The sequence below is a fragment of the Sminthopsis crassicaudata genome, chromosome 2, assembly GCF_048593235.1.
Source record: "Sminthopsis crassicaudata isolate SCR6 chromosome 2, ASM4859323v1, whole genome shotgun sequence".
Lineage (NCBI taxonomy): Eukaryota > Metazoa > Chordata > Mammalia > Dasyuromorphia > Dasyuridae > Sminthopsis > Sminthopsis crassicaudata.
Genome location: NC_133618.1, coordinates 267692725 through 267719236, shown reverse-complemented (window position 1 = coordinate 267719236; position 26512 = coordinate 267692725). Strand labels below are relative to the sequence as shown.

Below are 26512 nucleotides of genomic sequence, written 5' to 3'. Positions count from 1 at the left end.
CAAGTAACCCTTGAAAAAGTTTAAAAAACATACAAATATAAGAAAAAGGGTAAGGAAAGGAAATAGGGAAGTAATAAGTGAGGAGCCTAATTCTTTTACATAAGTGATGTCCATAACAAGAAGAGCATGCAAATCTGAAAAAATGGTTAGGGAGTCAGGATTTAATAATTTTCACTCTTTTATGAATTCCACAAAAGGCAATTGATTCACACAGAGAGAAGTTAGTATAGAACTGCATGAAAACTCAACAAGGAAACATGTATGGACAGAGAAGGGAGAGAGGGGATTTTTAAGAAGAAACAGAGAAAATGAAGGAACCACAAGAAAAACCAATTAACAGCTTCAAAAGGCAGATAATAAAGTAGAGATCAAAAAGAATAAAAGTAAGTAAAGAAACAGAAATCAAGTTATAGAACTCCTGAAAAGAGGAGAGGCTGAGAGTTAGAAACAAAACAATTCAATTACAGAGCACTAGTGTTGATCATATTCTTTCTCTTTCTCTACTTTGAAAGGGGGTTCAAGTGAAAAAGAGAAAAGTATAAAATACACTAGAGGGAAATACCAAATTAGCAATCATAACTGCAAAAGTGAATGGGGTGAACTCAAAAAGAAAGATGATAACAGAATCCAACAACATGTTATTTTCAAGAAACACACTTGAAATAAAAAGATTCACATAGAGTTCAAATAAAAGGCTGAAGAAGAATTTTTGTTTCAGGCAATTTCTAAAAAAATAGGAATAACAATCATGATCTCAGACAAGGCAAGAGAAAATTATACAGTTTAAAGAGATGAGGTTAAAAAAACACATTTTGCTTCAATGCCACAATAGACAGTGAAACAGTATCAGTGCTTTATAGATATGCACCAAATGGCATAATATCTAAATACTTAAAACAAAATTCAACTGCAGTTGGAGACCTCAATGTGCTTCTTTTAGAACTAGATAAATCTAATAGAGATAGAAAAGAAAAAGGTAAAATACTTTAATAAAATTTTAGATCTATGGCATATCTCTGGCAATTATTAAATGGGAAAATAAAAAGAATACATATATTTTTCAGTTGTGATACCTGCTCAGCATGAAATCTTTGCAATAATGCTAGGACCAAGATACCCAAAATGGGTGTTGCAATAGTCTCACAGGAGTGCTGTGGGACATTTTAAATTTTTGAGGGAACCATAGTGATAACTCACAAAATACTAGCGTGACATAGACTATGCTTCATACCTTTCAATAAAATTCTTGAATGTTTTAGATATGTTTTTCTTTATCTATAATTTTAACTACTCTCTCAGCAATTGCTGGGATAAAAAATGAAATACCAAGTACAAATCAATGTGGAACAGGAAATGAAGATGACTATGTCCAATCTGATTCCAAGGTTTGAGAGGATGTATATGTCTCATCCCATTAGTAATTGTGATTATTTAAGAATGGAATTAAAAAATATTTTAATTGATATGTATTATTTTTTGAAACAGCTACCAAGTTGGTAGAACATTTATATTTATTAAGTTGTTTGGACTCAATTACTAAATAAATAGAACTCTTAGGTATTTCTTTTGGCCTAGAAGTCATTATAATTATTAGCATTCTCCACTGGAGCAACCTCCAAAGATCAGGCTTACCATAATGCCTGGCACACAGTAGATACTTAATAAATGTTTATTGAATAATGAATGAATGAGACAAACTTCATTGGATATTTGAGGTTCTTTTCATAGATTCAATCAATTATAATAATAGCTGACATTTACATAGTGTTTACTATGTGCTAAGCACTATGCTGGCACTTTATAATTATTATTTCATTTGATCCCCATAACAAATCTGAAAGGCAAATGCTATTATTATCCCCATTTTACATATGAGGAAACTGAGACTGAGTTTAAGAGACATTCCCAGAGCCACATAGCTAGTAAGTGTCTGAAACTGGATTTGAACTCTACCCTCCCTGATTCCAGGACCAGTACTCCATCCACTGGCTGTAACTACAATTCCCTCTCTTTCTTTTTCACTTTATCCCCAGAGCCTACAGAGTGATATTTTAATGTACAAAATTGGAAGAGACAGTTTGTATTAAGTACTTTCTCAAATCCCCTTGTTTCTTTAGAGGTAGCAAGTTAGTGGTGAATAAGAGATCTCCAGGGAGAAACAAGAGATCCAGGCTCCTTGCTCAGTAGAAGCAATGCAGCTAAAAGCTCTTTTTCTCAGCAGGCAGCTTGTGTACTCAGTTAGCCATTTATAGATAGTGATCTTTCATCCAAAAAAAATACAAAACACCAAAAGACAAAACTAGGTTGTTCTTTACATAGAACTTCATGCTTCATAAGAAAAACCATGCTCAGAAATAAATGTGTATGTACACGTGTGCACAGACTCATACATGTATCTGGCACTGCCAAGGGAAAGAGTAGGATTCACAAAAGCAGAAAATCTAGTAGAGAGGAGATGGTCTGGGCCAATGTGGAAGGCTCCTCGGGTTTCAGGGGAATTGGCATTAATGCCATACCTGATTCTGCCAATGACTCAACTGTGTGATTTTTACAAAAGCATCTCTTTGGGTTTCAGTTGACTAGAGGAGGGCTAACAGTTTCTAGCCATTTCTTATCTCCCTAGGTTATTGTTAAGAGAAGAACGATAAATGAGTCTATTAAATGATTTGAGCTTGTGTGTGTGAAAAGTATCACTAGGGAGTTGTTGAATTAAAGGTCATATTTGCAGCAGTCATCATGAGAGTCTTTCTTAGTGGATTTGGTTGTTTCTTTTAGGGTAGAGGAGAGATATTATGGGGAATAGAGACTTGCTCTGCCAGAGGTCATGCTGTTGCTGGGAAGCATAGATGGCTGAAAACTATCCTCAATCAGGGAGGCAACATTTCCTCATAGATGCTGTCCAGATCATTGGAGGGAAAACCAATAGAATAGGAAGTGCATGGGATTAGACAATAGAATACCTGAATTTGAATTCTAGCCCTCCTATTCACTACCTGTATGATCTGTCTGGATCTGATTTTTATAAAATACAGGGGTTAGACTAGATAATTTTATATAACTCTAAAAGCTGTGAATGAGAGGCAGCTATCTAGCTGAAGCTGGCACAGTTTTGATAGAGTACCAACTCTGAATTCAAATCCAGCCTGACACTTAATACTTAGTAGCTGTGTGACCCTGTGCAAGTCATTTAATCCCAATTGCTTCATTTAAAAAATTAAATAAAGCCTATGAATAGTGAGAGGAAGTTGCCCCAGGCTTTCACTAGCCTGCTCTCTCAAAAGCATCAGTTTCCAAGAAGGCTTTTATAGAGGTGTAACACAAAATTTCCCATAGCATGAAAACATGAAATTAGCTTCATTCTTTCCTGCTCCCTTCTCATCTCTGCCCAGTCCTCTCACAAGAGAAAAACACAGGTACCCAAGATAAGTAGCATAGAGGAAAGGGGAGGATGCAAACAGCCTTGGCTGTTTCCCAAGGCAGTATCTTTTTAGTATTTTCTGGCAAAATGGAAAATAGCACTAGAAATCAGGTGATCTGGGTTCAAATTCTGGCTCTGTGACTTCTTGTAAGCAAATTGTTTAACTTTTCTAAACTTCACTTTATTTATATGAAAAATTGAATTTTTGTGAATTGACGAGGGAATATAGGGAAAGAAGAAAGAGATGTATTATTTCAATAGTAGAGAAACTTTCAATTTGGGCCCTGAGAGATTAAAAGACTTAATTATGGTCACATACCTAGTTCTTATTGTTTTTAAGGCAATCAGGGTTACATGGCTTGCCCAAGGTCACACAGTTCGTGTCTAAATCTAGATTTGAACTTTGTTCTCCTGACTTCGGGATCAGCACTCTATCCACTGTACAACCTATTGTTCCTAACCAGGTTGTTTCTGAAATAAAACTTGAATTCAGTTCTGTCTTATTCCAAATCCTGCCCTCAACAACAACAAAAAATTCTTAGTCTGATAGATAATGTGGCATGCGGGTATTATACTGTCTTATCATCTTGAGAATTTTTTTTAAAGCAAATCTATGATTTATTGATATAAGCATTTCCAGCAACCCCTAGCATTGAAACTTGCAAACTTTAATGTGCTACATATGTGACTTGTTCAAAATAAAGAGACTCTCCATTATTCAGAGCCTAAAGAGCCAAGATGCAGATTCTATTTAGGCATTTCTATTTAACCATTTGTTTTCTATTTGTCAAAGATAGGAACCAAGAAAAGATTGAGGCATGGGGTAGTAGAAAATTCAATACACTAAACTTGGATTCTCAGCCTATGTCTGCCACTAACTCAACACTGGACAGATTATTTCTCATCTCTGAGCCTATTTCTTCTTCTGAAAAATGAGGCTATTAAGCCAGATGATCTCTAAGAGCCTAAATTAGGCCATTTTCTTTCATAGTAGTAGACCTACTTAAACTTTATGTTGGGGAAAAAGTTGAATTTACAGCTAATGGTTAAATTGAGGTGTAGAGATGATCTGTGACACTGTGTCCCTATTTGCCACAAATAAGTAGAATCATAAAAACGTTCTGCCTGGGTACGTGCCCTCGTCACCAAAGCAGTCAGCTTCTTAATTCTCCTTTCTATATTTAGACATCCTGGTTTGCCAAGAGAGGTGATTCAGTGCAAAGAGCAATGCCGACGACCTCAGATAGAAGTAGGTGTTGTTGAAAGGTTTCAGCCCCAAACCATCTCCTGCACTAGCTTGTCATCCCAACAATTAGAAATTCAGTCTTTTGGATTTAAACCCTTAGAAAAGGTAAAAGAGTATCTAAATGCTCTTTATGATGATGATGATAGTCAAGCCTTCAGTGGCTTCCTATCACTTCTAGGACAAAATACAAACTGATCTTGACATTTCAAGACCTCTATAATCTTGCTCCCAGCCTATCTGTCTTACTTTGTCTTTATTTTACTTTTTACTTTTATTTTTATTGAATTTGTGAATAAAATAAAACCTTCCATAAGATGGCATAATAAAAAGATGATTGCACATGAAACTTCAAATCTATTATGTGCAACTTGCTATTTCTTTTAAATATATAATAAATTTATCATATAATTTTCTTTTTTTCTTCCCTCCCTCCTAAAAATGACTATCATTAGATACAAATAAATATTTTCATGTATATATATATGCTATATATACATATATGCATAAATGTGTATGTATATGTACATGTGCATATATACACATATGTAAAATTATTCTTTGCATACTTCTATTTATCAGTTCTTTCTCTGTATGCAATCATGGCCTACCTGGCCAGCCTCATTTCATATTTTCTCCCCTATGGGGATTCCCTGAACTTGGTTTCCACCTCCAGCCTCCATCCTTTACAGAAACTATCTCCCAGCTCCATCCTTGGAAAATTTGAATACTCTCTCCTTATCTCTGTTCAAAATTCTCTTCCTTTAGGGCTCAACTCAATTGCATATTCCCCTAGATTATTGTTGTTTAATCATATCTAACTTCATGACCTCATTTGGAAAACCCAAGAATGGTTTACCATTTCTTTTCCAAGTTCATTTTACAGATGAGAAAACTGAGAAAAATAGACTTAAGTGACTTCTCCAGAGTCACATAGCCATTAAGTAGAGGAGGCTAGATTTGAACTTAGTTCTTCCTAACTCTCTGTTGCACCACCTGGCTGCCAGTAATCTGCATAGCTAAAAGCATTCACTTTTTCCTTAACATTACCTGAACTCTGCTGTGAACTTTTTTGGTTGCTTAATCTATTTTGACAATTGTCCTTCAAATATAATCAGTTCCTTTGTAATCCTATGTATTTTATTTTCTTCATCCAAAAATATTATTCTGAGAAGGGATCCATAGGCTTCCCAGACTGCCAAAGTAATTCATGACACAAAATAAATAAGAATCCATGATCTGGGGCAGCTAAGTAACTGTGGACAGAACACCAGACCTGTACTCTGGAGGATCTAAGTTCAAATCCAGCCTTAGACATTTACTAGTTATGTGACCCTGGACAAGTCAATTTAATCTAATTGTGAAAAGAGAAAGAGAGGAATGAAATGAGGAAATGAGAGGATGTAGAGAGAAAGGAAGGAAGGAGGGAGAGAGGGGAGGAAAAAAGAAAGGAGGAAGGGAAGGAAACAACGAAGGAGGGAAGGCAGAAAAAAGGAGAGAGAGGAAGGAAAAAAGAGAGTGGGAGGAGGAAAGAAAGAAAGAATGAGAAAGGATGGAATAAGAGAAGGAAGAAGTAAATAAGGGAGTGAGAGAAGGAAGAAGGAAGGAAAAGAAGGGAGGTAGAGGGAAAGGGAGAAAAGAAGAAAAGAAGGAGGAAGGGAAGGAAGGAAGCCTACAGTAGAGATGTTAAGCAAACCTGGATCACAGTCACATAACAATCCTTGGATGTCTGAACCAGATGGAAATGTTATTAGGAAACATGTAACAAAATATGTAAAAATCCAATAGAACATCAAAGATGTTAATACGTGGTTTTCTAAATCAATATACAGTCTTCAAGGATTACTATTGTGGTTTGGTAGCCCCAATTTCTCCTTAAGTTTGACAACTCTAACCCAGAACACTGAATCTCCTGGAAGGGGACACCTTTACCACCTTATTCCACCTTGTATGATCCTTATCTACGTAGCTGTTCTATCCCCCCTAGCATTTAAGCTCTCAGGGGGGCAAAAACACATTCTTTTTCAATCCTGTGTTCCCAGCTCCAAGCACAGTGCAGAATACTTTAGAATAGTTACTTAATTGTTTGTTGGATGGAATTACTGACCCTCCTGAAAAGCCTGACACATTAAGTTATTATTGACCATTAATACCTGAGGGAAGAATTGGTCCATCAGATTAGTGAACCAATCATGTAGTACCATCAGATTAGTGAACCAATCATGTAGTAGCTCCTAATGAAATGAAACAGGAGACTGGCCAAGAGAAATACAAGACAAATCAAGAACTTAGGGGGCTGCAAAGGAGAGCTCTGGGTGCCTGGCAACAGGGATGTTGGAAGAGGAGTCAGACCAAACCCAACAGTTTTACCCCAATGACCCTGCCTGTATAAGACCAGCCATCGGAATTTCAGTAATTTGGAATTTAAATCTTTTATTAGAGCTGGAAATAACCCCAGAGACCATCAGCTCTAACCCCTTCACTTCACAAATGAGGAGCTGAAGCCCAGAGAAGTTGCCCCAAGGCTTCACAGGTCTAAATGGAACAGGTCCCTTGAGGCCAGACCCAGTTCTCTTTTCCACTGTGTTACACTTAGCCTAACCCACAGCAAATAAAAATTACCTCTAGCAATAATCCAGAATTTTCTAGTTTACAGATTTTTCCCTTGTCATGACTTTTTCAGAGAACAAATATTTTTGTTCTGATTTTACAGGTGAGGAAACTGAGATTTGCCTATTCTGAAAAAAAAAATTTAAACTAGCATTTATTTAGTTCTTTAAGGTTAACATTTCATCTTCACAATAACCTAAGACCTATGTATATAAACCCCAGTTTTACAGATGAAGCAGGTGAGTCAGAGGTTAAGTGACTTGCACAGTCACATAATTACTAAGTGTCTAAAGGATTTGAACTCTGGTTTTCTTGTCTCCATCCATTGCAAGATCTAGCTGCTAATATGGGTCCTTTCCACTATACACTAATACCTTTTCCTGATTTTTTTCTCTCCTGGCCATGATTTTTTCCTGGAGATGTCCTGGGAGGATGACTAGGATAATGCTAGTCACAATTTCTCCAGCAATTTATATGAAATGAAACAATTTATTTGAGTTGAGTTTATCCCAAAGTTTTTCTTTGGATGTATTTCCTGACCCAACCCCAGCTACCATAAGCTAAGGATTTATTTTCAACTTACCATCCCCACCACCACCACTTCTCAAGAAATATCCAACTGTCATATTTTGGCCCTGGTTTCAGACAGAATTTGTAGAATTGGAATATGCTGAAGATGGCAATGTGATATACTGTCAAAAGCCACGAACTTGGAGATCTAAATCTCATTTCTGGATATGTTGTTAGTTCAGTGACTTAATGCAACTTGATTGTTATTCCCAGAACCTGTTTCCTTATCTATAAATGGGAGTAATAATACTCAACTCCCTTACATACCTTATATGATTGTTGTGAGAATTAAACAGCATAAGATATGCTGTTATAAGTATCAAATACTTTTTAACAATATTTCTTTTTTTTACATGCAGTATCTCCACTATAAGAGACAAAATCCCTCAGCTTTATAGATCATGGATATGATGTGCTACTGTGACTTTTTCCCTTGTTATATAGCCTTGAGAATCATGAAATTCTTTTTTTCATATGGAAAAACCTATGCCAGGTAAAATAGTAGGAAACCTAGCAAGATTCTAAAGGAGTCTTAGCAACAATTCCATTTTCATATGCTACCTTGTGCCTTCTTCCCCACTCCCTTCTCCTGCTCCCCTATCACCCTAGAGAACCTAAGCTTCATCCCACACATTTCCACAGATTTCCATGGAAACTAAACAAAAAAGGGAGAGGCAGAGAATATTAAGTTCCCAGGTTTCTCTCAGGTGGGCATGCATGTGTATTTTCATGTTTGCCTTTACAATTGGTAATATTAATCTTCCTCAGAGCATGGAATTCCAGCTTTAGAGAAAGAAGAGATTGTCAAGGTCATTTAGTTCAAATTCCTCATTTTTCAGTGAAGGAAACTGAGGTCCAGGGAAGTTAATAAGTGATCTTTTGAAGTTAATAAGATTTTTTGACCCTGACAAGCAAAGTGCAAAGACCTCAGAGAAATCCAGTGCCTTTAATGGTGGGTAGATCATGACATAATAATCTTGGATCTTTTCATCTACCTGCATCTCTTCCTATGGGAAAATAAAGGAGTTGATTACACATATTTCTTGTTGAATAAGGAGGAAGAAAATCAGCTACATATAAGGAAGTACCCAAGAGTTTTGGGGCTCAACTAATTTTCATCTGATTCCCATAGGTCCTGATTGGCAGGAAACATTTCAGAGCAGATGGAGGGGAACAGCTCTGTCAAGATTCAGCCAAATGAGGAAGTGACTAGAAGACCTATTTGGAGGTAGAGGGTGATGAGACATTTCAGTATTTAAGTGGGGTCTGAAGAACAGCAGAGCTATACAGGGATAGCCATGAACAAAACTTGATTATTACTCTCAAAGGGATGACAGAACACTTGCAATAGGGAATAGTCTCATTATATATTCCCCCATTGCCCTTATCTGAAGGCAGCAGGTGGTGACATTAAAGCCATGCAACAGATTTTGAATACCAGGAAAAGGTTCAGAGTACCTCAGGGCTCAAGTTAACATAGAGTTTTATTGGGGGGTTACTCTTTTTATTGAAAGTTTTTTTTTTTCAAAACACATGCAAGGATAATTTTTTTTTAACATTGAGCCTTGGAAAACATTGTGTTCCAATTTTTTCAACTTCCTCCCACCCCCTTCCCTAGATACTATGCAATCCAATATATAACAAAGTTTTAGGACAAAGAACTGCCTGGTACCAATAGGAGATTACTCTGGTATCAACAGGAATGGTTAAGATTGGAGAAACAAGGGTATTTCTAAATTGCCTCATAAAAAGTAAGGAAGGAGGAGGAAGAGGGAAGAGGAATCTAACTGTATTATCTTACAAGAGCCTTGGGGTGTGTGGAAGGGGACTTAACCTGGTTTCTAGAGTTTATTTTCCTTAACATAAATGCATCCCCCACGAGACTGGGCCATGCTAATCAGGGTGGTTTTGTCTGGTTAACATTGGCTGAGCTCAATCTTCATTTCTTGTTGTCTGACCAATCCAAATACAGTTAAATCTGTAGGCAGGAAGAACTAACTTCAAATCCATCCTCAGACATTTATTAATTCTTTGACTCTGGACAAATCATTTAACCTCTGCCTGCCTCAATTTCCTCATCTATAAAATGGGGGAAACAATACTACATGCCTCCTAGGGTTTTTTGGGAGGATCAAATGGATAATATTTTGAAGTTCTTTGTAAACATTAAAACATGATATAAACACTAATCATTATCATTAATAGATTCAGAAAAGAACAGACCCTCAGGGATATTTAATCCTACTTAATTATTTTGCAGATGAAAACACTGATCTTCTGGACTTATTTTTTTGCCTTTGATCCCTCCTGTCAGTGCTTGGTACCATAAGAGAGGGATCCTTTTATGTGAAATATCTTTCCTCTCTAAATAAATTTCAAGCTAGACTTTTGTCTCTAGGAACATGAAGCAAAGAACTATAGAGTATAAGAATATAACATTTCTATGCTTCACTGAGCTTCAAACTCTTTTTAAAAATAATTCTTTCTCTGGAGTATGGCAGGGATTTAGCTAGTATTGGAGACAGGCAGGTAGATTTTGCTGTTACACCTTTTATTTATTAAATCTTTAATACCCCACATTAAAATAAGCCTGGGAATGCTCAAATTGTAATAATTCATTGAAATACTTAAATAGTTTAGCAGCAGTAATAACAACATATCCAAATAAAGATGAGTAATTTAGACAGTGTTTCTTCTAAACAGAATAAGCCAATTTGATAACTTAGTGTTTTCCTTCAAAGAGCATAAATTTTGTGGTATAATAATAGAAGAAAGGAAAGAAATAACCATTTATTAAGTATCTACTATGTGCCAGGCACTGTGCTAAGAGCTGTGCAAACATCTCATCTAATCTTCATAATGAGCCTGGAATACCTTCTGTTATTCCTATTTCATAGTTGAGAAAACTAAAGTAAAGTAACTTGCCTAGAATCTCACAGCTAGTAAGTGTCTGGAGCTTAATTTAAACTGATTCCATGCCAGAGCACTATTTGTTGTGCTACCTAGTTGCCTGATGGAGTGGTATTATATCTTTGCTCCTATAGGTATAGCATACATTCAATGCCCAGGGACAGAAGCTAAACTATTGAGAGTCAGTGGAATGGGCTAGCCTTTCTCTTTAACAAGGCTAACCACCTGAATTTGTGCCCTTCTCATATGCTCTCATCTCCTTCAGGAGTACCCTCTTTGTCTCATCTTCATTCTCTCCCCATTTATTGCTTCCATCCCCTTCTAAACATATTCCATTCTATCAATTTTAGAGCAAATTAACAAACAAAAACCCTTCCCATGAGGAAAACAATATGATATAGTAAAAATAACTGGAGAGAAGACCTGAGTTTGAAATCCAACTTTGCCACTTTTTATGTCCTATGTGATTTTGAGCAAGACACTTAATCTCTCCAAGAGCATTTCTTTATCATGAATGAAAAAAAAGCGTTTATTAAATGCTTACTATATGCAAAGCACTGTGTTGAGTTTTAAGAATACAATTTTTAAAAATAAGTCCTCATCTCAAAGAGCACAAATTCTAATAGGAGAGACAATACAGTATTTAGTTGCAAGTCAGGTAAAGAAGTTCCACAATCCTTCAGGAACATCAGCCAAGTGTTGGTCATATATCTTCTTGAATTTCACTTCCAATTGATATCTCTCTTTGAAATTTTCAGATTCCTTCCAGTCATAGGATTGTGATTTTATGATCCTTTGTTGGAAAATAGGGGATTGGAGGACAGAAACAAACTGGCAAGAAATCTGAATTGGCTTATTTTCTTTCCCTCTTTCCCTTTTTCTATAAGTAAATAGTTTCTCAGTGCCTAGCAATTTAAAACCACTTCACTCCCACAAAAAAGGTGTGAGTATTCACAGGATGAGTTGTGCTGAAACTCTTTGGTAAGAAACGTGTAAGGTAAAAGTTTAAAAAAAATTTAGTCGTGCTCACCCTGGACTTAGCTTCTGGAGGACTTTCATATGTGTTTCTTTTTCTCTAGTTAGCCAGAAGACATAGTTAATTCAAAGCAAAGACATTTGGTGAAATTAAACTCATGCAAAAAATTTCATAATGGAAAATTCCCCTCTTGGAAAGCAACATCTCACAGATATGTGTGTGTACATACACACATGCACATCTTTCTATCTATCTCTACTTATAGGACATACACATACACATAGCCTACATAGAGATCATGATGAGGGATTCACACACGAGAAATAGATAATCATGAGTAATCTTTGAGAGAATGTTTTCTTATGGAAGATGGGATTCAAAGACAGATTGAAAAAACTTCAGAAGACGGTGGGTGGTGAGGAGCAAAGAGGCAAGTGTAGACTGCTCTTTCTAGGAGTCTTGCAGTAAAAGATGGAACAAAAATTTGAAAGAATAGGGCAATATCTTGTAAAAGCCTTTTTTTAAGAATGTAGAAAATTAGATGTTATTAGGCAATGAGGAAAGAACCAATAAATGAGGAGAGATTGAAGAGGAGAAAAAGAGATTGTTTCCAAAGGAGATGGGATGAAGGGCACAAATAGAAGGATTTAATCTTGTTAAAGAAAAGAGACACTTGATCCCAAGACTAAGGCAAAACAGGAGAGAATGAGTGAAAATAGAGATTTTTGAGTTGTGGAATAAAAGAAAGAAATCAGCATTAATGAAGTGCCTACTATGTATCAGGCACTGTACTGAATGCTTTACATTTTACAAGTGAAGAAACTGAAGGAGACAAAGGTTAATTGATTTCCCAGGATTACACAGCTAGTTCTGAGGTTAGATTCCAATTCAAGTCTTCCTGATTCCAGGATTGGTGCTCTATCCATTGCATCCCCTCATTGCCTCTAACTCATAGAAGATATGAGATAAAATAGGTAAGGGGAAAAAAATGTTTTTCAGTGAAATAGATAAGTTGTCTGCTAAGAGAAAGAGGGTATAAAGATGTAAGGCTCCTGAAGGTTAAAAAAAAAAAAAAAGGTAGAAAATTTGGACTTGTGGGAATGTGAATGATGATTGGAAAGAGCTAAAAAGTTGACCTGCAGAAGGGATTAGGGAACATGAATTTGGGGAGGACTGAGGCTGCAGAGTTTCATGACTTCTTCTAGCTCCATTCAATTCAAGAGTTGAGGCATTATCCCAATAGATTTATGATAGAGAGAGCCATCTGCATCCAGAAAGAGGACCATGGGGACTGAATGTGGATCACAACATAGTTTTCACCTTTTTTGTTGTTGTTTGCTTGTTTTTATTTTCCTTTTTGATCTAATTTTCCTTGTGCAGTATGGTCAATGTGGAAATACATTTAGAAGAATTACACATGTTTATTACTTGCAAGCTTCCTAGGGGAGAGGGTGGGTGAAAAGAAGAAAGAAAAATTTGGAACACAAGGTTTTGCAAGGGTGAATGTTGAAAATTATCTTTGCATGTATTTTGAAAATTAAAAAATTATTAAAACTAAAAATAAAATATAAAAATAAAGATCTAGAAAAAGAAAAAAAAAGAAGAATTGGGACAGACAGATGATTGACATTGTCTGAGGTTGAGGTGATGGGGCCTGAATTCTGGAAAGACAGGGAGCAAGGAGTTGAGGGTAGTAGAGAAGACTGTGACTTTTTGAACTGATTCTCTTGAGCCTGAAGAGTGGGAAGTTGCGGCCAGAATAGGAGTAATGGATTAGGAAACACAACAGTGAAGGCACTAGAAATCATGGGAAGCAGGAAGAATAATTTTAGGAAATGCCTGGAAGGCAGGTGGAAAAGTGAAAAGAGGGTTATGGTCAGTGAGGCAATTTTCCTAAAATCATTGAAATAAAACAGTTTAGGGTTATGATCAAATCTAAGGTATAGTCACCTCTGTTGGTGACTGTGATAGAATGGAAATGAATGAATGAACATCTTTTGAGTGTTTAATATATACAAAGTACTGGTGGGGCTGAGTTCAAGGAAAATGGGGGAGGGCCCACAAATAGAAAATGGAAATAGACCCTCTTCTCAAGGAACCCACATTCTAATGGGGGTAGCATATACAGGAGGTCTCAGCTACAAATCAGATGGAAAGGTTCCATCTCCTTAGGGTACAGAAGCAAAGCAGATGGTAAATGCATCATCTTTAATAGCATAGCCACTAATAAAAAAATCATACCTTTTTCTGATATTGAACCCTTCTATCATGCTAAGCTTTGGTTGTCTACAGTTTTCTGAGCCTTCAGTTGCTGCAGAAGTAGTTGCCAGGTCCACAACAGAAGGGTTGTGTTCCAAGATGATGGTTATAGGCACCTGGGAAGAGTGGGGAATTGGGAAAGGAGGGTCTGACCCTGAAAAAGCTCTTGAACTTATTGTTATTGTTGTTTGTCCTTCATTCTCAAAGAGAGCCATGACATGAGGACAGTTATTCCATGATATGCAAGTGAATTGGATTGAAGTGGAGGAGGGTTATTCAAAGGCATCAACCTCACTTTCTTTTCCAGAGCCATCCGGGTCCAATGGCAAGATATGGATCAGGATTGATGGCACTTGGTGGTGGCAAGGACAGTGGCCTTTTTTTCCCATTGCTCCCCCTCAATGATGGCCATGGAGTCCAGAAGGCTGATGAACTTGGAAATTAGGCTGTTCAAAGGAACACCTAATTGAGTATGGAAGTCATTGAGGATGAGAGCAAGGATGGGTTAGAGAGAGGAAGACTGTAAGCTAAGTAATGTTGGTGACAAAAATGGGACAAAAGAGACATGGACAAAAAAGTTGGTGGCAAAGGAGACAGTAATTGATAGCATCAAGGAGCTTGACAAGCAGATGAATATGTATAAAGTGAACTTCAATGGAAAAGAGGTGCATGATCATTAAAAAGTAAAGTTCCAGAAATGGTACTGGAGAGTAAGAGTTACATCAATTCTTAGCCCAGTGTAAATGCTTTTAGCAAAAGGTCAGGTTTCTGTTAGAGGCTAGAAGAGTATAAAAGGAACAATAACAATAATGATAATCACATTTATATACAAGGTACTTTTATAGGATGAAGGGACATTTGTTAACAATGATATGAGGTCCCAATGGAAAGGAAGAAAGAGACAGAGGAAAGGCTGGGGAAAAATATGGCTGGGATGGATAAGGATGAGAATAAACAGAGAGATTGCAGGAGTGATAGAACAAGGACAAAAGAAAATGTGGAGAATCCTATGAACTCAATTGTGTCCTGGCTTCCAATTAGAATTCTAGGATAAAAGTTTCAATTGGCTGAAATAAGGTTTTACAAGGGAAAATGTGTATATTACAAAGGAATACAAAGGAAATCATATGGTGAAGAATCTAAGTGGTTTGATGTTTCTACATCTAGATGGAGCTGGTAATAGTAGCTGGGAAAGTTAGGTAAAAGCATGTAGTCTTCTACAGCATTTAGCAGGGAATTATATTCCTCAACATTCTTCATTCCAGTCCTTTGTTGGTCTGGGACTTTGAGGGCATTACCAGTGGATGTTTTCCTTTAGATTTCCATTGTTTTCCATGGGCATCAATTGTCATCCTGAAATATATGCTCAATGAAAACAGAGACTCCTCGTACCTAAGCAGGTAGGGGACATAGTGAATAGAACACTAGACTTGGAGTCAGAAAGAGCTGAATTCAAATTCTGCCTCAGGTACTGACAAGTCATTTAACTTTTTTGTATTTCAGTTTCTTCATCCATAATATGCAGGAGCTGTATTCATTAACTTGTAAGGTACCTTTCAGCTCTAAATATATGATCTTATGACCTCACATGGTGCTCTGTACATAGCATTAAATTTTGAATTGAATTGAAATTTATTTCTTCTATTTCTGTGGTTCAAAATAAGTAATGAAGGCTTTGCAAAAATTATGTGTAATTTTATTTAATTTTACATAAATTTATTCCATGTGAATACTCAAGAAAAATACTCATTTTTTGGTATTTTTAAGAGTGACACAGGGAAAATAAAATGCATATATTAACTAATCAATGATCTACAATCCACAAATTGTTCAAGATCTTAATAAAAAAGCTGGTGATGAAAACAGATCTAATAGGTATTAAATTGAAGTCAAACTCCAAGGTCCTAAGCCCAGCTAATTAATGCTCTGAATCCTTCATCACTTGGTGAAATTTGGAAAATGATATTTTCTTTATTTCTGAAATGACTTTGAATTAAATCTGGAAGGGAAAATGGAAGGGAAAATAGGTGCTCCTATGCTCCATACTAGCCAATCATCAGATTGAGCCCCCTTTTCTAAACCAGTATCCAGAATTCTAGTACAGAATGCAGTCCCAAACTGTATGAGGAATGCTGAAAAAGATGCCATCAGTCCTCAGCTGTGTATGTTGTTGGAGATTTGACAGACCATAGGTTAGTGGATTCCACAAATAACCCCCATTTCCCACATTTACCACCAGCCTCACCCTCCTCCCTCACCAGCCATCTGGTGACGAAGGCCAAAAATGGATTGATGAGAGTTTCCTTCTTCTCCCTGCCTCTTGTCACCTTCAGAAGGAGATTTTTATAAGCAGTGAAACAGTCCAAATGATGTGTGTTACAAAGGCTAAGTAAGGGGCAGGGAGAAGGACAGACAAGAGGAGGAAAGGAGGGGGTGGAGTGGGAAGAAGGCACACAGAGGCTGCAAATAATTTTAAAACTTGAAAAAAAAAAAAAGCATGCCCTGATATCTGGCTTGTATTTCTGTTGGGTTACCTCTCTCCTGCCAATGCCTAATGCATATGCTTCAATTTATTTTTCTAGATACAGATGGCAATCTGTGTCGGAGTAACCAGCTGCTACAAGTGATGCTAACAATGCACCGTCTCCTCATCTCCTCTACCGACTTGCTCCAAAAACTCATCGCATTATATCCTTTATCACTGCAACTTGTATTTCTGAGCAGGGAAGAAAGGGGAGAAGGAGAGAGAGGGTAGTGCCTATTGTAGAGGCAGCTTGGTGGCTCAATGGATATTGCACAGGGCCTGTAGTCAGGAAGACCAGCCTCAGATACTTCCTTGGTGTGCACCCCTGGGCAAGTCATTTAATTTGTGATTGCCTAACAAAATGGATTCACTGAAGAATAAAATGGCAAATCACTCCAGTATCTTTCCCTTAAAAACCCTCAAATAGGATCATGAAGGATCAAAATAGCCAAACTGCAATTTAATTTATGATTACCTAACAAAATGGATTCACTGAAGAATAAAATGGCAAATCACTCCAGTATCTTTCCCTAAAAAACCCTCAAATAGGATCATGAAGGATCAAAATAGCCAAACTGCAATAATAATCTACTATGTGTAAGGTACAATGCTGAGTTTTGAATAAATTACTACAGAAAACAATGATGATGTAACATTATATAAGACACAAATCAAAGAAAAATAGATGACTTCTCTGCATTTAAGTATTTGAGTCTACCCCCTTGGTATCTCAATATGGTTGTTTTTTAGCCTCCCTTGCCAAGAAGTCACTTAGGAACACCAGAAGATTCCCTGAGACTTCCACAATCTCAGGATTAGCTCCTGAGAACACAAGTGGAGTTTGTCATGAGATTAGTTGGATTATGTGTGTAAAACACAGTGGGAGACATTATTTAGGTTAAATTTTTTTCCTCTCGTGATTCCTTTTTGCTTGAGAAAATTTTACATGACTCCAGGTATAAAAGTATATAAAATAGGTATACAAATCAAACATTTATTCAGAATAGATCATAAAGAAATTTATTTTAAAATTATTCTTTGATATATACATATATATATAATTTACTATGTATTAAAGATAAAAATAAGTTTACACACTAATGATATGAAGTATTTATTTATTTTTGTATAAAGAATTAAATCTTGGTGGAATATTTGATACCTTTTACTGTTGCCAAAATTTTCATGATGCTCACATTCTTTTACACAGTCTCATATAGGGTTGCAACTCACAGTTTAAGAAGCTTTGATCTATGTCATCTATGATCTAAAGTCTAAGATGAATAAACTACTGCTTTCTAACTGGCAAAGACTTAGTTCTCCTCTACCTCATCTATATAGATGGACTCTAGAGGATCATAGAGGATCTAGAGGATCCATAGCTGTCATTTTACAGATGAGAAAATTGAGGCCATGGAAATTTAAGATATTTGCCCAAAGTCACAGAGGTAGAAAGTGTCAGTAGTGGGATTAGGTCATCTGACTCCAGAGTCTCTGTTCTACCATATCTTTCAACCTCTTCTTGTTCATTCAGAAGTTACTGTTTCAACGGAAGGGACAGTGGCCCTGGAGACAGCAGAGGTGGATACAGATTTCACTTCTGATCTTCACTACCTGTGTTACCTTGGGCAACAGGTGACAAATCATTTCTCTTCCCTCAGATTCTTCATTTGTCAAATGAAAGGGAGTGGATTAAATGGATGCCAAGCTTGCATCCAACTCTAGAGCTATGATCTACTGCTTGGCACAGTGCCTAACACATAGTAGCCCCTTAATAAATTTTTATTGATGAGTTGGTTGATGATGATGGTAATGATGATGATGTCATATGTGCATCTTCAGGTTTAATCATTATTACTTCCCAGCAGACCAATTTCATTAAGGGATTCATAATATCAGATTTCAGAAGATCCTCATAAATAATAGCACAGTCAATAAAAATTTCTTGGAGAATATTTAAAAGCCTTGTCCATTTTGGAATGTACACCTTAAACTTTGAAGGTCATGAAAACTCTCATTGGTCATTGTTATCTGAGTAAATGTAGCTGCAGAGATCCAATAGCAATCACCAGACCTTCTCATGCACTTGGATACTGAGAGAAATAAAAGATTTCTTTTCTACTATCTCAGCCAAAATTCTTACACAACCCAAGGAAGTACATGAGGAGATGTGAGAAGATGATATTTGAAAGATATTTCCATTTCTCAGATGGTGGATTTCTATAGTGTGCCTGTCCTGTATTTTCCCATTAATTTAGGAAGAAGAAACTCTGAAGCTCTAACCCCACCCTTATATGTTTCATTTGCAAGATATGGTCCCTGAAGAAGATAAAGGGTGAGTAAAGGAGAACAGCTGCCTCAGAAGCTGAGGGACCCAGTAAATGACTTGGTAGCCAAGAATGGACACAAGTTGTTATGATAGAGAGAAATCCTTCAGAGTTATTCCCATGTAGCAAGTGCTTATTTTGGAGATGGGAAGACTAAGTTAAAGTTTTGTTTCTAGGTAAATGATCATGGGCAAATCACTTATCTCTCCTGTCTCTCATAGGGTTGATATATTTAATACCTACATCACAGGTTTATTGTGAGACTCAGATGATATATGTATAAAGTGCTCTGCACACCTAAAAATTCTACATGATCATGTTTGTCCTATGTTCTAGTGTGCTATGCTCTAGTGTGCCAGTTTTCACCATGGCATGTCCCCTTGGAAGAGGGATTAGATTGATAACAGCTGCCACACCAAGAGAAACTTAAGATGTCCCAGAAAATCATTTACCCTTGATGTAGGATGTTTCCAAATTCAGTTCTTACTCAAAAAAATACAATAATTTTTCACTCAATTAGTCCAGTTCATTTTTTCCATTATGGAAAATAAAATTAAGACCTCACATAGTTCAAATGCCTGAAGACTCCATGTGGAACATTTGGAAACTGAACTGAATGAAGAGAGAAAAGCTTAGGAAGGTGAAGTCTCTGAGCCTCAGAAAACTGAGCGAGTCAGGGGCCTGGAGCACCCACATTCTGCCACTTCTCCAACAAATATCCCTTTCCTCACTAGCCCTGTTGACTACACAATGCCCCTAAGGTGACTCAAGCAGTTTAAAAGATATATTCCCTCATATCTTGGGTTTTTGTTTTATTCTGGCTTGGGACCCAATTGAGGTTGTGACTTCAGGAGATCTCTAGGTTAGCAGTTCTCAAACTTTTTGGTCTCAAGTCCTTTTACACTCTTTAAAGTTGTTGATGCTCCCCATTTCAAAAGCTTTTGTTTAATCAATGTAATCCAGCAATATTTGTTGTATTAGAAATTTAAAAGCTTTAGCATTACAATGAGTTTTGACCTTGAAGATATCTGGACCAGACTGAGAACTTCTAAGCTAAGCCAATAGTTCAGGAAGAAATAAGTTCTAGACAGGCAAAGAATTTACTCAAAGTCATACATATAGAAAGAGAATTGGTTTTAGTACATGAGTCTTTTTATGAGGGTTGAGATTAAGGGAGGGCTAACTAGAAAGCCACCCTAAATAAAACAAATGAGGTGATACTTTTAAATATTACTTCTTACAAATTCACATATATGTACATTATATATAAAATATTACTTAATGGTAGTTAATTTTTTCCAGTTATATGTAAAAGTAATTTTCAACATTTCAGCATATCAAATCAGAATGTTAAAGTTAAATGGTCAGAATTCCATGCTAGATTTTTATGATTACTACCAGTTTTTTTAGGAGACATTCTCTAAGAATCAGAGATGAACTCACTGGTTTGTTGTTTCCAGAGTTCATTCTCTTTCTTCTTCCTAAAATCAGAATATCTGTCCTTTTCTCCAGTTCTGGGTCTTCTCTTTTGTTCTCTAGGATCTCTTTGGGAGCACTGAAAATGTCTCAGAAATCTTATCTGCTTGTTCTTTTGGTAGAAGAGTCAAATTCTTTTTTATGTTTTAATAATTTTATTTCCCTCTTTATGTTTAAACAATTTTTAAGATTTGTTTTTAAAATTTTGAATTATAAATTATTCCCTTTTATTCTTACCACTCCCCCCATTGAGAAGGCCCATGTGAAGTTATGCAAAACATTTTCATAAAAGTCATGTTGCAAAAGAAAACAGATCTTCACCTTCCTCCAGAAAAAAAAAAAAAAACTCAAGAAAAAAAGTAAAATAAAAAAGTTTGCTTCAATCTCTATTCAAACACAATAATTTTTCCCTGGGTATGGCTAGCATTTTTCATCATAAATCCTTCAGAGTAATCTTGGATCGTTGTATTGATGAGAATGGCAAAGTCATTCACAGCTGATTATCACACAACTTTGCTATTACTATGTATGAAATACATTTTGCTTTGCTTGAACTCACAGAGGACTTTCCAGTTTTTCTGATAGCAACTTCTTTATCATTTTCTTAATACAACAAAAGCATTCCTTCATAATCACATATCACAATTTATTCAGCCATTCCCTAATTGACGGACATCCCTTCAGCTTCCAATTCTTTGTCCTAAGAAAAGAGCTGCTATAAATATTTTTATACATATAGGTTTTCCTTTTTAAAAAATGTCTTAGAGGGGCAACTAAGTGGCTCAGTGGATAGAGCACTAGTCCTAATGTCAGGAGGACCTGAGTTCAAATATGGCCTCAGACATTTAATACATCCTAGGTGTGTGCAAGTCACACACCTGGGTAAGTCACTTGACCCAAAGTGCCTCAACAACAAAAAAAAAATCTTAGGATTCATGTCTATTAGTAGTATTATTAGCACAAAGGATATGCATGATTTGATAACATTTTGGGTATAGATCATATATTTTGATCACTTATCAACTGAGGAATGGCTCTTAATTTTTTATATAAATTTGATCCAGCTCCTTATACATTTGAGAAATGAAGTCTTTATTTGCTGATGTCTAAAATTCTTAAAGGAGAGTTAGGTACTTTATCTCCTTACTTATTTAGGTATAGTCATTTTGGCTGTTCTTTTTAATCCAAACATCATTCTTTCCTTGGCAGAAAAAAAAAAAAAGCAAAAAGCAGAGTTGAGTTTGGAATTCTCTCTGTCATTTATAATCATCTTCCACTCCATCCTGAGTGAAAGATTTGTCCCTTCTTTAATCCTATTCTTTTTCCTCAGTATAGATTTTTAAAAATATTTTCTTTTTCTTAAGCTTTGCTTGGCAGCCTCAGCACACTGAGCTTTAGCACTCCTAATCCCATTCTTACAGCATTGTGTTACAGTTTTCCAATCTTTCTTTCCTCTTTTTAAATTCAGAATAAGTCACTTAACCTCTTCCCCCTTCAGTTTCTTTAATTGTAAAATGAAGATAATATTAGTACCCACTTCACAGACTTCTTGTGAGCATCAAATCAAATGAGATAATATTTGTAAAGTGCTTAACACAGTGCCCCAGCACTGTTGATTTTTTCTCTCCTTGTTCCCAATATTTCCCCAATAATTCCTTGAATGACTAGCCTATCTCTTCCCTATTTATTATCAAACTTCACCCAAGAGGAGTTATTATATGTGCTTCCTCATCTTCAATTCAAGCTTCAACTTCCATTAGATAGTTCCTTTAAAGTAGGATGATCTTTTGCTCCTTTTGAGAGGTAATAATACTGCTATTTTGAAAGGTAATAATATTTTTTATTATTCTCTTTGTATTTCCTATCCTTCCAAATTTGAATTTTTTGTCATTCCCCAAACATGCCTTATATTTTTCTGCCTCCATCATCTTTCTCATATTATTTCCTCTGTGGAGCACTGCCCTCCCTGCCCCAACTCCACTTCTTAACTTATAAAAATTCTACTTATATGATGATAAAATTTAGACTTAGAGCTGGAAGGAACTTAGAGTTCACCTAGCTCATTTTAAAGAAGAAGCAGAGATCCTGAACTTCAAGGCCCCATTCAAATCCTCCATGATTCTCTATGAAACTTCTGTCATACTTCCAGCATCGAATGATTAGCAAAGAGTGACCTCCTTCCATTCCCATAACATCTTGTACTTTTTCTTGAAGGTGGAAGGTGTCAAGATTTATGATTTCATTGCTATAGAAAATTCCCTCTAATAATACAGATTACAACTTAAAAGTGTCATGGGAATGTTGTGGGTTAAGTAATTTACCCTGGTTCACATGGTATATATCAGAGGCAGGATTCAAATCCAATACTTCCTTAACTAAGACTGGCTCTTCATTACACCATACTACTTCTCTTATCCTTTATACAGCCCTCAATTCTTTCTAATTCCACAATACTAATGTGCATCTATTTTAAACTATCTCTTATCTTCATCCTTATACTGTCATGACCTTCCACATCCCCTGTGGCACAGAGCAGACTTTCAGTAAATTGAAATGGATAGAAGGCATTGGTTTAAATTCTACCTATTCGTACTTGTGGGACTATAAACAAGTGATAATTTCTCTGGGCCTGTTTCTACAGATATGGTTAAGACTAGATGATTTCGGAGGCTACTTCCAGTTTTAAATCTATGGCCCATGGACTCTTCTTGAGCCTCAATTTCCTCATCTGAAAAAATGGGACTGGAATTTAAGGCCACAAAGATTTATGACCTGAAAATGTTACAGATTTTCTCTATAATTCATTTAAGTTAGAATATTCTTTTTTGGCATGACTATAATGGATTAGGGGCAACTAGGTGGAGCAATGGGTAAAGCACTAGGCCTAAAGTCAGAAAAACTCATCTTCCTGAATTCAAATCCAGCCTCTGACATTTACTAGCTATATACAAATACTAGCTTATACAAATCAGTTGACTCTGTTTGCCTTATTTCCCTTATTTATAAAATGAGATGGAGAAGGAAATGGCAAACTCATCCACTATCTTTGCCATGAAAACCTCAAGTGGGGTCATAAAGAATTGGACACAAATGGACAAGAAACTAGGGGTTAGACAGAAAATAAATCACTATTATATGATATAAAGAAAATGCTTTAATAGTTTTACCTTTTCATTGTTATTATTTGATGGCTTTTTTTGTTTCTCATTTTTTCCCTTTTGACCTGATTTTTCTTGTGTAGCATGACATAGTAATATGTTTAGGAGAATTGTACATTTAACCTATATAGGATTGCTTATGTATCTTATGGAGGGGAGAGGAAGAGAGAGAAAAATTTGGAACATAAGGTTTTGCAGAGGTGAATGTTGAAAACTATCTTTGCATGTATTTGGAAAAATAAACTATTATTTGAAAAAGGAAATTTTTTCAGTGTTTGCATACTTTAGAGATTCAGAAAGAGTAGATGGGGGAAATGATGATATGTGGTGCTTGGATATGATAAAAGGTATTTGTAAGGACTTGTACCTCTCAATAAGAAGACATATTTTGCTTTGATGTAATGAGCAAAGGCTTCTTTTTTCCTTAACCAAAACCCTACATATAAGGATGCTTTGGCCAAGAATTCACCTAGCCTTTGTTTGAAGATCTGCTATTTTGTAAGGTAAGGTTTCTATTTTGATGCAGTGACTTTCCAGAATTAGAAGAAATAAAATCAGTATACAGGAAAAGGGAGAGAGTGACATTCAGTCTTTCTTTTTCAGGAGGCCTCCACTTTTTCCCCCTCATTCTATGCATGAATTATTCCATGCATATATCTCTCAGAATTGGAATGTAAATGACAGAATGTTTACTCTGGAAATTCATACTAATTTTCTTCCATGTTACTTGAACTTATTAACTCCACTGCTTTTAACTACAAGAAAGTATGCAAATTCATTCTTGAATCTTCTTAACTATTTGACATAGAATATAAGTGGAGGTGTCAAAAGATGATGAAGGATTCCTTCAATTTTAACACACATTCATCTGAATTTCATGTGCTTTTGTGCATAGAGCCAAGTGAATGTCAGTGACTTCAATTTTTTTCAGTTACTAAAACCAAAAATGAATAAAAGCCAAACTCCATCTTTTTCTTCCTCAAGATCTCTTTATTAAGCCACTTTCTTGTTATTACTACTCTTGGGAATCCAAAGGGGAAAAGTCTTTCTTCCTTACACTCTGAACTGATTGGTTTTTAATCTCTTCCTTGTAGATATTGGATAACAGAATTCTGGGTCATGTTTAAATTGGATGCCAGCTTGACAAACACTATGGAGGAGTTTCAGGAATTGGTCAAAGCTAATGGTGAGGAGTTACACTGCCGCCTAATTGATACAACTCAAATGTGAGTGTCAAGTTTGGAGTAACCTTTCAAAGTCACGTTGCTTCTGTTATACAGTCATAGTGAAAGTACCACAGCAGCAGCTGCTGCTGCTAACTGCTGTGAGCTAACTTATTCAAAGAAGCCCACCTCTCTGTAAGGATGACTCACATCACTTTATGAAAAGTTTTCACTTTTGGAAAAGCCTGATTCTTTAACTAGGAAGAGAAGAAGAAAAGCATACTGGTATAGTAGCTGAAAATGAATCCTAAGGCCAAAGATAGAAATAGGTTTTAATTAAAAAAAAAAAAAGAAAAAGAAAAGAAAGGCTAAGGGATACTGATTTTTCATAGATATTAATTTAGAAAGTATAACCATGGGCAAGTCATTTAATCTTTTTGAGCCCCAGTTTACTCATCTATAGAATGGATGCTTTTAATACAATAGCTTTTTATGGATTTGTTATGAGGTTCAAATAAAGAAAACATATATAAATCTTTTTTGCAAAATGTAAAATATATTTTATAAATCTCACTTATGATGACAGTGATGGTGATGAAGATGGTAATGGTATTATCAAAGGCAATAGGAAATGGGGAATGACAAGCATTTATTAATGTGTACCAGGCACAGTGCTAAATGTTTTATCTTATTTAATGAACACATCATAGGGCCATAGGTTTAGCTTTATACCTGGTAAGGATTTGGGGACCTCAAAGTCAACTAGTATAATCCCCTCAGTTTTTTTCAGACGAGGAAACTAAGGTACAGAAAAGTAAAATTATTTGTCCCTAGGCCATATAGGAAATAAGCAGATAAGCTGAGATTTGAACTCAGAAGACTTAATTAGAGATCTTAGTATTTATGACCCTGTAGACCATGCTCTCCATGGATTTTTCTTATCAAAAATAGTGGAATGGTTTGCTATTTCCATCTCTAGTAAATTAAGGCAAACAGAGTTAAATGATTTGCCCAGAGTCACACAGCTAGTAAGTGCCTGAGATCTTTTCTGATTCCAGGCCCAGTGCCCTCTCCACTGAACCATCTAGTTAGCCCAATCCAGGGAAATACACATTGTGTAATAAAATACCACAGGTTGTTGAACTTTGACATTCACAGAATATTAAGAATTGGAAAACACCTAAAAATCATTTTTATAACTTTTCCCTTAAACCAAGCAAAATAGTTTTCTGCAGCTTACCCATCACTCCTAGTTCTATCCCCTGGAACCAAGCAGAATAAACCCCATGACTAGCTTTTATGGATCACTGGTCCTGCTCTATGGTAGCTAACTGTGCTAAGAATGGGATAGTGGAAAGGACATTGAAATAAATAACAAGCAAGGAGTTCCTTTGTGGAAGGAATAAAATCATAGTAGAATGAATGTGCAAAAACAAATGGACAAGAATATTGAGGGGCACCCTGTAAGGGATAGAAAAGAAATTAGACCAGATGATCTTGTACCTCCATAATTCAAAACATATTTAGTAGTAGGTATAAAAACCAATCTGGTACTAAAGCAAAAAAAATACATACATACATATATATATATATATATATATATATATATATATATATATATATATATGTATGTGTATATATATATATATATATATAAATATACAGATATAGACAAAGATAAAAACAAGTATTAAAAATGAAAAATGGAAGACAGAATAGTAATTCACTTATTTTAATTGTGAAGAAGTAATTCAGCCAAGTAATGAAATAGAATGATTTTTAAAATCAATAATAGTATGTTATTGTGAGAAATATGCAGGATTTTGAATCTCTGGACCTGGGATCAAATACTGGTTCTGCTGCATTTTGCCTTTGTGA

General features: G+C 35.9%; 1 protein-coding gene across 1 annotated transcript in view; it reads left to right on the top strand.

The window, feature by feature from the left end:
- RASGRP1 (RAS guanyl releasing protein 1) overlaps positions 1-26512 on the top strand; it is a 113464-nt gene that overhangs the window by 57170 nt on the left and 29782 nt on the right. The window contains exons 3-5 of the mRNA XM_074289232.1: positions 16569-16674; positions 23912-23974; positions 24566-24697. Of these exons, the coding sequence (XP_074145333.1) occupies positions 16569-16674; positions 23912-23974; positions 24566-24697 (301 nt within the window). The remainder of the gene's footprint in view (positions 1-16568; positions 16675-23911; positions 23975-24565; positions 24698-26512) is intronic.